The sequence below is a fragment of the Apis laboriosa genome, unplaced genomic scaffold (genome assembly GCF_014066325.1).
Source record: "Apis laboriosa isolate Shangri-la unplaced genomic scaffold, ASM1406632v1 scaffold53_cov140, whole genome shotgun sequence".
NCBI classification, from domain to species: domain Eukaryota; kingdom Metazoa; phylum Arthropoda; class Insecta; order Hymenoptera; family Apidae; genus Apis; species Apis laboriosa.
In genome coordinates, this window is record NW_025223656.1 from 370400 (window position 1) to 383926 (window position 13527).

Sequence of the window (13527 nt, forward strand, 5' to 3'; positions counted from 1 at the left end):
AATAAAAAATACATTGCGCGCTAATGATTATATACATTTATGTGATGAATATATATGTAAATACATGTACAATTATAGAAAAGAACGCTATAAAATAAAAATTATTTATTTTTAACGGTTTAAGAAAATGAGATAACATTATTATTAAACTGCTGTATGTGCATATATATATATACAGTTTCATAAATATAAATTTAGTTTTATAATAATTTTAATTAATAAAATGAATCAAAAATTTATCGTCATTAAATGTTTTAACAATAACTATAAATAATTATAATATGAAAATAATTGATATTGATAGATATTGATAACAATGATATATCATTGAAATTAAAAAAAATTGATAAATCATAAAAATTCAATGATAATATATATTTTATTTATTTAATTCAATTATCTAATAAAAAAAATAAAAAAAATTTTCGCAATTATTCTAAAATCTATAATTTTATCAAAAAATTAAAAAATATTATATTATCTATTTCATAGAATATTTAAAAGCTGTTGATTACTCTTTGAAATTTTAGTATATCAAAATCGTGTTTAAATTGTATATGTATAGTATCACATATCGTATTCGTAAAAAGTAACATATGTACTTACCAAAAATATTGCTGCAAACTACCGATCGATAAAACGTAGTAAATAAACGATAAAGCATAAAAGAACACTATTAAAACGTTTCAAAACAAAAATATCTATATATATATATGTATATATATATATATATATATATATATATTGTTTTTTAATTATATGTGAAATTTATCATCATCGTAAAATTATGGCACATTTTTCGAGTGCTAATGATGACAACGATGTGCTTGTTAATGAAATTGAAATTTTATTTCCAGAAATCGATCCAGAGGACGATAAAATAAAAACGGATGAATTTTTGAATGCAGCACGAGGCATTGTGCGAATTGTTGGTATGTATGTGTTTACATATATTTATAGTCAATGCCATATAACCTATATAAAGAACAAAAATAAAAAATTAAACAAATATTTCAGAAAAACTTGGCAAAGTATTCGCACCAGTTAAATATGATATTAATGGAAACATTGACGTAAGTATATATATTTATGTACATAATAAAATGTAATCATATATTATAATATACAATTCATTCATAGTATTCAAGTATAATTCTAGAAACTCGAAACAAGATATGCAACGAATAAAGAAAGAAATGTAATTCTACAAGACATGATTTTAATTGAAAAAGCTACCGAGACTAATTTAATCGCAACGGATGCTTTACTGTGGTTAACAAGGTTCGTGCAAGTTTCCTATAATGTATAGACATATATAATTATCTATTTCATTCAATTTAATTCAATTTATACATTTTTTTTTTTATTTACTATGTTTATTGATTGAATCGAAATTTCAATTTAACAATTACAGAGCGTTACATATGATTTTACTTTTTTTCGAGAAAATTGTAGAAGATGCTAAAACAGCTACACCAACAGAAGATCTAGTTGCATTTTTAAAAAAATCTTATAAAGAAGCTTTAGAACCATATCATGGTTGGATGGCACAACAACTTTTTGATGTAAACATTCATTCAAAACATATATAACATATTCTTATTATTGATAATTTTTTGAACAATAATAAGTTATAAATTATTATTCAATTATCGTTTTTATCATTTTTTTCTATCTATTTTTGTTAATTATACTAATTTTTTATTTTTTTAACAGCTACTTTCACGTATGGTTCCTACACGTTTACAACTTTTACAAGCACTTACCAATAAACAAAATATTGAAAATGATATTGTTATCAACAATATAGAAACATATTTAATACGTTTACGAAAAAATGTATCAGTAATACAGTTATTTTATAGAACTCATAATCTTGATAGCTAATCATGATATAAGACATAATTAATTAAATAGTATTAGGTATTGCATTGATTAGAAATTTTTACCAAACAAAAAATCAAACATTTGTATTTTAATATAAAAATTACTTGTAAATGTACTTGTTCTATATAGTTATAAAATTATTTTAGAAGATAAATTACCGTCCATCATTTGTACGTACACCGTATAAATGCATTAAATAAAATACTTTAGCATGATGATTTGCCAAATTTTTTAAAGCAATCATACCTGTAATAATTTCAATAAAAAGAAGGCAAACCATAAAGGAATTGACCAATATTTCACTATAATGAAATAAAATCCAATAATCAAATAAAAGATACATCTCTAGAGGAAGTTGTATCAATATTGAAATTAACCAACAACTAGTTAATTCTGGAATCTGATAATTTTTTTATATTATAAAATACTAAAAACCAAATTCTATGATAAATAAATTAGATAAATTACCTTTCCAATAAGATTTCCTGCATATCCCAAATATAATTTTAAACTTTCAAAAATTGAAAGTATCAAAAATATTGTTACAGCTATCAATTTATAAATATTTGTTAAATTATTGTACTATAAGAACAATAAAGAAAATTAATATACATAACTTTATTAAATAATGATTCTGTAACTTTATTAAAAAATAATATTTACTTTTGCATCCAAGTTTATTATACTAATTATCAGCCAAATTGGAAAAAGCCATAAATTCAAATATAAAGCTATTTGAAACGGTAGGTTAGATCTTGTTTTATTATCTGGAACATATTTGTATACATATATATATATATTTTAATAAATTCTTTTTTAAAGAAGAAATGTTGTATTCATATAAATTTCAACTTACAATCATAATACTTTAAGTTGGAAGATGTTTCATTAATAATATTTGTTTCGGTAAATTTCACCATTTTTAAAACTAATTTTTTAACATAGTTATAACAGTTTAAAAATAATCATAACAAAAATAATATCATATATAAAAAAATATTTATAATCGTTTTATATATTTATACTACTTTGAATTTACATTTATTCAGTTTTTGTACGTTTATATACATATACCACTATATTTTATTTGATAACAGAATATATCTATATAAACATATATATATAATCTTGATCTGGAATTTTCTTAGTATAATATTATCCTATTACTTATATATTTTTTCTTTTCCTGTACTTATAATTTCTATCTCTTATTTGCTTATTTATAATAAAATTGTTTAGAAAAATGCAAATATATATAAATTTTAAATGCAAAAAAAATATAATAATATTATTAAATTTATTAAAAATTAATAATAATAACAATTTAAAGGAAAAAAAATTCATATCAATCTTACAATTCTTCACATTTAATGCACATTTAATTTGTTTCACGTAGTAGCGTGACATGTGTTTTGTAGCTCTGAGACTGGAGCGGATTGCGAATAAAGTGACAAACGGTAGACGTTTATAAAATTTGTGTAGCTGTGCATAAAAGCGCATGCGACATTCAAAATATTAAAGAACATTAGATAAAACTGTCAGTAAAACATAAAAATTGTTTAACAAATTTGATCGTTTATTCAAAAAATAACATTAATCATTTTTGAAAGAAGGTTATCCTATTTCGTTTTCATCTTCATAAAGCAGTGAAAATTTTTGAAATGGCCGGTGCAATGTTATTCGAACGTGCACAAGCAGTTTCAATGACGAATCGTAGTGAAGGTATTTCACTTTTAAATGAAATCGTCTCCGATCCAAGTATTGGTGTTACGGAAGATGACGAGGATAACATTCGTGTGAAAGAACAAGGTATTTTACATCTCGGTGAACTTTACAAGAAAGAAGGCAAGGCAAAAGAACTGGCAGAATTAATTAAAGCTACCAGACCATTTCTTAGCTTGATTAGCAAAGCAAAAGCTGCTAAACTTGTACGATCCTTAGTAGATTTTTTTTTGGATTTAGAAGCTGGTATTGGCATCGAGGTATTTTCATATATATTTTTTATAATTTTCATATATAGTTCAGCATCAATTTTTCTTTTATTAACAGGTTCAACTATGCAAAGAATGTATAGAATGGGCAAAAGAAGAACGTAGGACATTTTTAAGGCAATCATTAGAAGCGCGTTTAATAGCATTATATTTTGATACTGGTATGTACAGTGAAGCGTTACAATTGGGATCAGCTTTACTTAAAGAACTTAAAAAATTGGATGATAAACAACTCTTGGTTGAAGTACAGTTATTAGAAAGTAAAACCTATCATGCATTAAGTAATTTAGCAAAAGCAAGAGCAGCTCTTACCAGTGCTAGAACAACTGCTAATGCAATTTATTGTCCACCTAAAATGCAAGCTGCTTTAGATTTACAATCAGGAATTTTACATGCTGCCGATGAACGAGATTTTAAAACTGCATATTCTTACTTTTATGAAGCATTTGAAGGGTAAATTGTTTCTTTCAATAATATATTGTATTTGGGAACTTTTTGTTTTTCATTGTAATTATTATTCTTTTCAGATATGATAGTGTAGAAAGTCCAAAAGCTTTAACAGCTTTAAAATATATGCTACTTTCAAAAATTATGTTACGTACACCTGAAGATGTTCAATCAATTATGTCAGGAAAATTAGCTGTTAAGTATGCAGGAAAGGATTTAGATGCAATGCGGGCAGTTGCCGAAGCTAGCCACCGACGATCATTAGCAGATTTTCAAACTGCTGTGAAAAAATATCGTGAAGAACTAGAAGATGATGTAATTGTACGTGCTCACCTCGGTTCCCTTTATGATGCAATGCTTGAACAAAATTTATGCCGTTTGGTTGAACCTTATTCACGTGTACAGGTATAATAATTTACCTTATAATATTATAGATTGATCATTTAAAATTCGTTTTTTATTCTATTTTTTCATGTAGGTCAGTCATATTGCGACCTGTATATCACTGCCACTTACACAAGTGGAGAAGAAGCTTTCACAAATGATATTGGATAAAAAATTAAGAGGTGTTCTTGATCAGGGCGAAGGTGTTTTAATTGTTTTTGAAGACACTCCTCGCGATAAAACTTATGAGATTGCATTAGATACTATACATAGCATGGGGAAAGTCGTTGATACACTTTATCAAAAAGCAAAGAAACTTACTTAGCCTTATTTAATATATATTTCTAAACAGCAACAGCAGTTGTAATTATTATCATCAACTATCATTTCGTGTCATTGAAAATCAAATTAATTTTTGTTTTCCAATATGTCCGTTTATTGTGTAATATAAATTTTGCTCCTATCTTAGCATTACACTTGGTACTGATTCTTATTAAGTTAAAAATGTAAAATTTTGAACCTATAGTTCAAATGAAAATATCATTTCTTACGCGTATGCGTAAAAATACATTAACAATAATTACATCATAGATACACGAATCGTGATGAATAATCATGTATATCAGATTTCTTTTATTGATTTAAAAGGATGATTTTTGATGTGCAAAATATGAACACAATGAATGAAATAATTCATTTTTTTATCAATTTACTTAATTTTATCCGAAATATCAAAAAATATATTCATTATTCATAAAATTGTATGTTGTTTGATTTAAAAGAATTACATTTTTTAAAATATATCTATAAAATTACGTATTCAATTACATATTATCCTTTTTCTCCTTCTATTTTTTATTTCTATGTTTCATATTATCATATATCATTATATTTGATTATTGATTTTATTTTTGATATAACTAAAATTAAAACTTTATCATTTTGAATAAATATTCTATGCCTATCAATTGTAACAAGATAGAATTATATTTTCTTAATTGTATATTTGATTATAGATTATAATAAAAACAATTTAATTAGAATTAAAAAGAATTTTTAAGAAAGTAAAAGAATGAAAATATTATCATTCTATTGTATATCTCTCAATCTTAACATGCATATTATCACAATTATATTAGTTTCATAGCATTTCGAGTTTGAACAGAAAATAATTTCAAATAACATTTCAAATTCTGAAAAGAATATCATAATTATTAACAATATAGATTCTGATTTGATGGCGTAGTAAGAATATTCACCACTACTTCCTGTTTGAAGTTGTACGTTACAACAAAGGGACAGTGTGGTTATATTTTATAAACTTTTTTTTTTCATGGAGTGTATAATGGCGGATACTACAGCACAGAAGGTAAAATATTTTATATTATAGTTTAAATTACAGAGAACAAGGATCAAATTAAGTAATCTATAAAATACATTTGGTATATTACAAGTAAGAACGCTTAGGTTAATGTAACGTTTAACTCACCGGCATCATTATGTTCAAAATAATATCTTTTATTTTGTCCTTAATATTTTTTAAAAAATGCATTTCTTCAGTATTTAAATATATTAATTCTTTCATTTTTTTTACATTTTTAGTAATTGGCCTTGATCACTTACATTATCTCATTGCTTACGCAAAACTATACCTGTATTATTATATCGACAATAGAATTCTCGATTTTCTTATGTGATTTTTTATGTTCGTTTAATGTTCTAATTAATACATTAATTTTTAGAATAATTTAAAAATTTGTTTAAAATATTTTATTTTTGAGATAAATACATAAATTTGTAAGTAAAATACTTATAATTTCATTATATTTGAAAAATATATATATGTATTTTCGTATGTTTATAATTAAAACAAAATATCAACTTTCAATTGAATGTGACCATCTTCCTTAATATATTTACCTTTCAAGTTTATTTTGCAGGTTCAAGAATACAAGGATTCCTTAAAAACAAAAGTAAGCAAATGCTATTATCTTTATTCATATAATTATAAGTGATCTATTTTTGTTTCAAAGTACATTATATACATATCTATTTCATTTAGGCTGAACAACTATTATTAAAAGGATTTCCAGAAAAGATTGTTAAATTGAATGAATTATTGGAAACCCCTGGTTTTTGCAATAGAAAATTATCAGATGTTCATCAAGATTTAAATGTACCCATTCCAGATCCTATTATTCTTAATCATTCCGAAAATGATTCTACTACAAAAAAACGAAAAGTAGATAATAGTATAGATGATACCAGTGGAACCAAAGTGATGGTTTTACCAAATGGACCTGTACCTTGTAACAAGCCCTTGTGTGATCTTATTCACATAGTCAAACCTTATATTCGACAACTATTGGAAGATTCTAATTTGGTATATAATCTATGATGCAAATTATGCAAATTTTAATATTTGTGCTAGTTAAATGAAAATTTTGAATTTAAATGAAAAATGTTAAATTTTGAATTTCCAGTTGAAAATGTGGATTTCATTTTTGATTCCAAAAATTGAAGATGGTAATAATTTTGGTGTGTCAGTACAAGAAGATACACTTGCTGAAATACAGTCAGTTGAAAGTGAAGCTGCTGCATTTTTCGATCAAATATCTAGGTAATATGAATTATAATAATATTGAAATTTTCTATTTCAATGAAATAGTTAACAAAGTTTTCTATTTCGATGAAAGTCACACAAAGGTATTTTGTTAGGTATTTTATCTCTAGAGGAAAGATTGTTAGTAAAGTTGCAAAATATCCACACATCAGCGATTATAGAAGAGCAGTTCAAGAATTAGATGAAAAAGAATATGTAAGCTTATGGCTAGTTATGTGCGAGGTCCGTAATCGTTATTGTTCTTTGCACGATTTGGTAATCAAGAACTTGGAGAAGATAAAAAAACCTCGCTCTTCCAACGCGCAATCTTTGTATTAAATGCTATATATGCTATTTCTATTGAATAATGTACAGGATTGTAATGGAAAAAAGAAACAAAAAGAAAAAAAATCTGCACGCCGGAGAGAGTGTTATTCTTGATTTTTCAATAGAAAATTCAAATTATTTTTTTTTATTCGGTCGCCGTGACGTTGACTCATTGTCATTCACTTGAGCCATATCCAAAGCAATCTAAATCGGCATTATAAGTTACAATGATAATGATTCTGCACACTTTAGCAAAAAATATATATATGAAAGGAAAATACATTGAGTATCATTTAAGCAAATTCAACTATAATTGCATTTTCCACTAACAAAAAGTTAAAATAACTTTGAATCTTAACTGTTTAATTATTACAAAATTTCTCATAATTTCAATTTTCCTATTTCCTTCCTCTGTGAATTTCATGTGAATAATGTGAATTTCTATTATCAATTTTCGTTTTTTTAAATTTTCGTAAATTCTATTTAACTGCACGGTGTGACGTACTTATGAAAAATAGAAAAGTGTTGAAACATTTATCTTTTCACTTACATACTTGAATTTAGAATATAGTTAAGCATGTAATTTGTAATTTACAGTTGTAAGATTGTTAGAACATAAATTGAAATATGACAAATTTTTTGGTAAATCATATTAACTTAAAAACCATTTTTTCTTTTAATTGTGATTTACAATATGAAAACCTGACCCAGATTTTATTTTTAGTCATAAATTATATTATTCGGAATTGCATTCTTCTTTTGTTTTTATTGTTTTTATTTTATATAATATCAAATAATGTAAATGTGTGTGTACATAACTGTTCATTTAAAAATACGTATCGTTATTACACATACTATATTTTATTACGAATAAATTTCGTTGTATGCGAATGATGCAAATATTGAAGTTATTATTGTATTTATACAAATGTAAGTATTAATTGGATGTTAGTCCGTTTTTCGTCATCGTAATCATTATTTTTTCTAATATGTCTTTTATTGTTTTTGTTTTTACAAAAGCTTGATTTGTTTATTATATTATTTTTTCTTGTCGTGCGTATCGTTACAATACCCACGATTATTATTTTAACACAGATTTAAAATATTTTATGCGACATATATAGATACATTATATGTATAGAAAAAAAATAAAAATTTATATATATTTCTTGATATATTTTATAAAATGTAATGAAAATGTAATACAACACAAATTTATTTCATAAATAAAATATGTCTGATTTCTTTAATAGTTCATGATAGACAATACATATACAAAAAATAATTGTTATATACATTGCGCGTTTTATTTGATGGCAAGTATTCTAAATCATGGTTCTTCAAAAAGACCAGGATTGAGATAACAATGTTTATTAAATCCTATCGATGTCACCATTAATGTTTGACATTCTTCTCTAGTCGTTCTTTGTATTTTTAATCTTTCATCAACCTGTGAAACATCAAATAATAATATTGTAACTAATGTATAAAATAATATTAATATATATTAAAAGAATTTATTCACCATATTTAGTAAATCCTGAACATGAGTATTATGAGCATATTTCATAAATACTTCACACAAAATTTGTATAAACCAACTACCAGTTATATTATCTCGAAAAGCAACATATCCTGGAAGAGTAGCATGTGCAATAAGCATGTCTTCATAATTTCTCATTGTTTCCTTATTACTATTTGTTTTAAAACTTATCTTTTCCTCAGAAGTATGTAAATTAGATGTATCTGTTGTATGTCTGGGTTTTTTTACTGATTTTTGTTTTTTGTCTCCTCTATAAAATTATTTTATATTGATAAGTTATTATATATATTTACACAAGATATGAAATCATAATATAAATGGATACAAGATAATAGAATATAAAAAAATATAGGATAATGTTTTTTTATTGAAAACATATTTTTTTAAAAAATCTAATTTCAAAATCTGCTGCATATACAGAATTATGACTAAATTTTATTAGTTATAAATCTTTTTCAAGTGATTTTAAATAATCCTAGTATTATATGATTATAAATTATCTATTATTATTTGCATTGTAATTATACATGCATATATTCTTGATTGAAAAACAAAAATCATAATAATCTTTTTTTAACTTTAATATATAAGTTTTAAAACATTGATAATGTATCAGAAGAATAATTGAAAATAATTCTATATCCATAATAATTGATTAGATACGATAATATAATTTTTAATTATATATAAATAAAATAAATTCAAAAATTAAGTTTTCAATAAAAAAAATTTTATTTTAAATTTTATTTTATTTCATATTTTTTCTCATTTTTCATAAAAAACTATTTTGTACTCTTTTGTATATAATTTTTTGCTATATTTTATATGTATTTTTGAAAAAAATTTCTATGATAGTTTCAGTACTTACCTACATAGTTGAAAAATGAAAATCTTTGGTTTCCCTGCAAGATGAGGACAACTTTCTGCAGTAAAATAATCCAAAATATCTGTACATAAAACAGTCTTGCAATTCTGCATTTCATTTTCTTCATTACGATTTACACCCACTATTTCTGTGATTTCATATTGGGGATGAATATTACCATGACTGCTAATGATAATAAAACAAGAATCAACATTACGTAATTCTTTATATTGAGAAAATTTTTTTATTTTATCCAATAATTCCTTAAAAAGAAATGAAATGCTTTATAATTTAAAATTTTCTAATTGTTTTCTAATAATCAAAACTATTATGTTTACCTCTCCAGTTAAATTACAATAAGAAATAACATGAAAACCCATTTGATCAAATAATTGTTTTAAATTTGATTCATCATGTTTTGCTGAACTTCTAGGTTCTTTGTCTGAATGTTTATAATCAATATTTGTTATTATTAAAACCAATCCACGAGGATTTCTACGCATTGGATATGTTTGAACATTTTCATATACAGGTTCATCTAAAAATTTTGTGGCTTTTCGTACTTGAATTTGTAGAGGTACTTCAGATACTTGTATATTACGATAAAAGTCATCTTGTATTCTTTTATAAAAAAAAAAATATAATGGTTATGGTAATTAAATAATAAAACTTAAATATAAAAATAAGTCAAAATTCATTGATATAATTTTAAACATTACTCTTCTATAACTGGAACTGTTTCTGGAAAAGCTGTTTCATATATATTGTTATCCTTCGTAGTTTCATAATTAACATTTTTTTGTATATTATCATTAGAAAATATTTTTTTTCCTTCTAAAATATCTGCTAAATCATCATGATCACTTTGTCTTAAACTTGTTACAAAACGATAAAATGCAAAAGGTCCCCGTGTTTTTATTGTTAAATATATATCTTGTACAATTGCTTTATCTGTGAGATTTTTCTATATAAAAATATTATAAATATATACAAATTATTATGTAATTTGCAATTTCAAAATTATTATTATTACTAAAATATTTTAAATAAATATATTCTTACCTTCCAACGTGAAATATTCACATCATCTCTATTAAAAATTTGGTTATCGATAAGCTTTGGCCATAGTTTAATTATATTTATTCTAGGTACAATATCCTTACAATATAAATCTATCGTTTCCCGATGTTTTTGATCCATCATTAAATAATGATAATAATATTATACTATTAATAAAATCTGTCATTTATTTAGAAATTATTACTAACTTATTTAATTATTTTGATTTTATTTTCATTCATAAATATCATTTTACTTTATTTTTCCTAATATAAATCAATATTGATATCAAAAATGATTAATTATGAAAAAAGTCATAAAATGAATCACATACTTGAAATATTCACATATCACAGTTTGATTCATATATTTCGATACATTTGTATTAGTCAAATCTTATTAAAAATAATATTGTTAAATATGTTTAAAATAATATTATAAAATACTAATTTTTTATAATATAACGTTCTATCTAAAAAAAAAATTAAACGGAAGTTTAAATTAGTAATATATAAAAAAATATTTAATTAACATATTTCGAGTTTAAGAATCGATAGATTAAGCAATATAAGAAACTAATCGATTAATCGAATATGAAAATTTCAATATATTTTTGTCTAACCTCCAAGAACAAATGTACTTATTTAATAATAGAAGGAGTTACATAAATAACCATAATACATAAAGATATTCTATATTAATAAATACAAAACAGACGAGGTATAAACATTAAGAAACATATCCAATATATCTTTTTATTTCTTATTTATAAAGTTCTAATGTCCTACTATTATTTTTATGTTATTCATAAGTTATTTATTTTAAATAAATTATTTTAATATATATTATAATAGAAATTGAAATTTAAAAAAAAAGTTACAGATATATATATGCTCTTCAGATTTATTTTTGATTATTTACACTTATTTAAGAATATAAAGATTGTAATTTATTAAAATACTAATCAATAATAATAATTGTAATTTATTAAAATTCTAATTAATAATGAAAAAAATTAAATTAATAATAATTTCTTCATTAATAATAATCTTCTGTGTGTAGTCTTATTGCAATATTTTATAGAATTTAAAATATATAAAAATGCTAGAATAGTTAATAAATTAAGTGAAAAATATACAAATCTAAATGCTTCCGATAAAATGAAATATAAGTACTTTATAAATTTTCTTCGTAAAGAAAAATTTTTCTATTTTATTTATTACATATGTAACTAATTACATAAATTCGATTATTATAGAAAATATGATTTGATAAAAACTAACACTTTCGTTGTATAATACACTGTTCTCTTAACTACTGATTTATTCTTACTTCTGATTGGCTATTTGCTTGAGTCAAGCCAAGCAAACAAAAAGCTGCAAGCTAAATAGGGAATTTAATGTAAACAAATTAATAATTAACATTATAAGTAATTATTTATTTGAATAAAAAATTGAATTATTTACGGATTTTCAATCTTTATAAATCAAAATATTTCTGAATAAATATTTCTTAAAAATATTATAAATGTTAGTAATAAATTTATCAACATCAAATTCCCTATATTCAGTTTACCGTAGTGCTTTTGTGATAATAAAGCGAAATTTCTAAAATTTTTTACAATATAATATATTTTATACAATATTTATAATTTGCAAATATTACTACAAGAAAAAAAAGAAACAGATGAATCATGAAAGTGGGTTATAAAGAGTCCTAAAAATACTTTTCTTGGAAAATGGAATTTCACATTATTTTCATAACATAAAACATTTCTCTTTAATAAAAAAAACATTTTTATATATATTATAAATATATATTGTAATATATATTATATTTATCAATAATTTAAAAAATATTTATAATAAATGTAATATAAACGAAATGAAACAAACATTATTTGCATTAATATTAATTCTTTTTCTATTTCATTGATGACATTAGATTTTATTTTATAAAAGGAAATGAAAACACTAAATTCATATAGTGATTCTTATTACGCTCTAACGATCATATTTTGGAAAAAATTAATAGATTTTAAATGCTAATGAGCTTTTTTAAAATTTAAATGAAATTGCAAAATTTTGCAATTTTTTAATTTTTGCCTTTTTAACATCAGATTCTATGTGTAAATTCTTTTCGTCTTCAATCTGACAATAGGTTATGTTATCTATTCGGTTTCTACTATCAATTTATTTATTTTCACAAATTTTGTTATATTTCTCTTTTGCTAACAGATATTAATATATATATGATAAATAGATCTTGTATTAAATTTTCACTTTTTTTTACGAATAATAATTTTGCAAAATCTGTTATTTGTAAGTTTGGTTGACTGAATTTAGTTGAATTTAAATTTAAATTAAAATTTGTTTCAGATTGCATATTTAATTTAATTTGATTTAATTATTTATATATATAA

General features: G+C 22.9%; 5 protein-coding genes across 6 annotated transcripts; 3 read left to right on the forward strand and 2 right to left on the reverse strand.

Annotated features, from left to right (window-relative positions):
• The first annotated feature begins 541 nt into the window (after positions 1-541).
• Positions 542-2102, forward strand: LOC122717628 (glycolipid transfer protein). Its single transcript, XM_043941867.1, has 5 exons — positions 542-932; positions 1018-1073; positions 1160-1281; positions 1415-1565; positions 1717-2102. Exons 1-5 carry the CDS (start codon positions 788-790, stop codon positions 1885-1887), a joined length of 645 nt encoding a protein of 214 aa, XP_043797802.1. The 5' UTR covers positions 542-787; the 3' UTR covers positions 1888-2102.
• On the reverse strand, positions 828-2880 carry LOC122717629 (transmembrane protein 17B-like). Of its 2 annotated transcripts, none has more exons than XM_043941870.1 (4): positions 2744-2880; positions 2551-2654; positions 2356-2469; positions 828-975 (listed from the first exon to the last, which is right to left on the reverse strand). In XM_043941870.1, exons 1-4 carry the CDS (start codon positions 2805-2807, stop codon positions 961-963), a joined length of 297 nt encoding a protein of 98 aa, XP_043797805.1. In that variant the 5' UTR covers positions 2808-2880; the 3' UTR covers positions 828-960. The 2 variants fall into 2 exon arrangements, with proteins under 2 accessions (XP_043797805.1, XP_043797804.1); XM_043941869.1 differs by lacking the exon at positions 828-975 and adding an exon at positions 1911-2287.
• Positions 2881-3294: 414 nt separating this feature from the next.
• On the forward strand, positions 3295-5499 carry LOC122717626 (26S proteasome non-ATPase regulatory subunit 11). The gene is made up of 4 exons (XM_043941865.1): positions 3295-3869; positions 3937-4331; positions 4406-4730; positions 4804-5499. The coding sequence occupies exons 1-4, from the start codon at positions 3549-3551 to the stop codon at positions 5032-5034; spliced, it is 1272 nt and encodes a 423-aa protein (XP_043797800.1). The 5' UTR covers positions 3295-3548; the 3' UTR covers positions 5035-5499.
• Positions 5500-5972: 473 nt separating this feature from the next.
• LOC122717627 (proteasome activator complex subunit 3) lies at positions 5973-7916 on the forward strand. The gene is made up of 5 exons (XM_043941866.1): positions 5973-6078; positions 6650-6682; positions 6772-7092; positions 7193-7329; positions 7428-7916. The coding sequence occupies exons 1-5, from the start codon at positions 6043-6045 to the stop codon at positions 7648-7650; spliced, it is 750 nt and encodes a 249-aa protein (XP_043797801.1). The 5' UTR covers positions 5973-6042; the 3' UTR covers positions 7651-7916.
• A 920-nt stretch (positions 7917-8836) lies between these two features.
• LOC122717625 (caspase Dronc) lies at positions 8837-11552 on the reverse strand. Its single transcript, XM_043941864.1, has 7 exons — positions 11440-11552; positions 11109-11285; positions 10766-11010; positions 10385-10667; positions 10050-10309; positions 9164-9431; positions 8837-9088 (listed from the first exon to the last, which is right to left on the reverse strand). Exons 2-7 carry the CDS (start codon positions 11247-11249, stop codon positions 8969-8971), a joined length of 1317 nt encoding a protein of 438 aa, XP_043797799.1. The 5' UTR covers positions 11250-11285; positions 11440-11552; the 3' UTR covers positions 8837-8968.
• Between the last annotated feature and the right edge of the window lie 1975 nt (positions 11553-13527).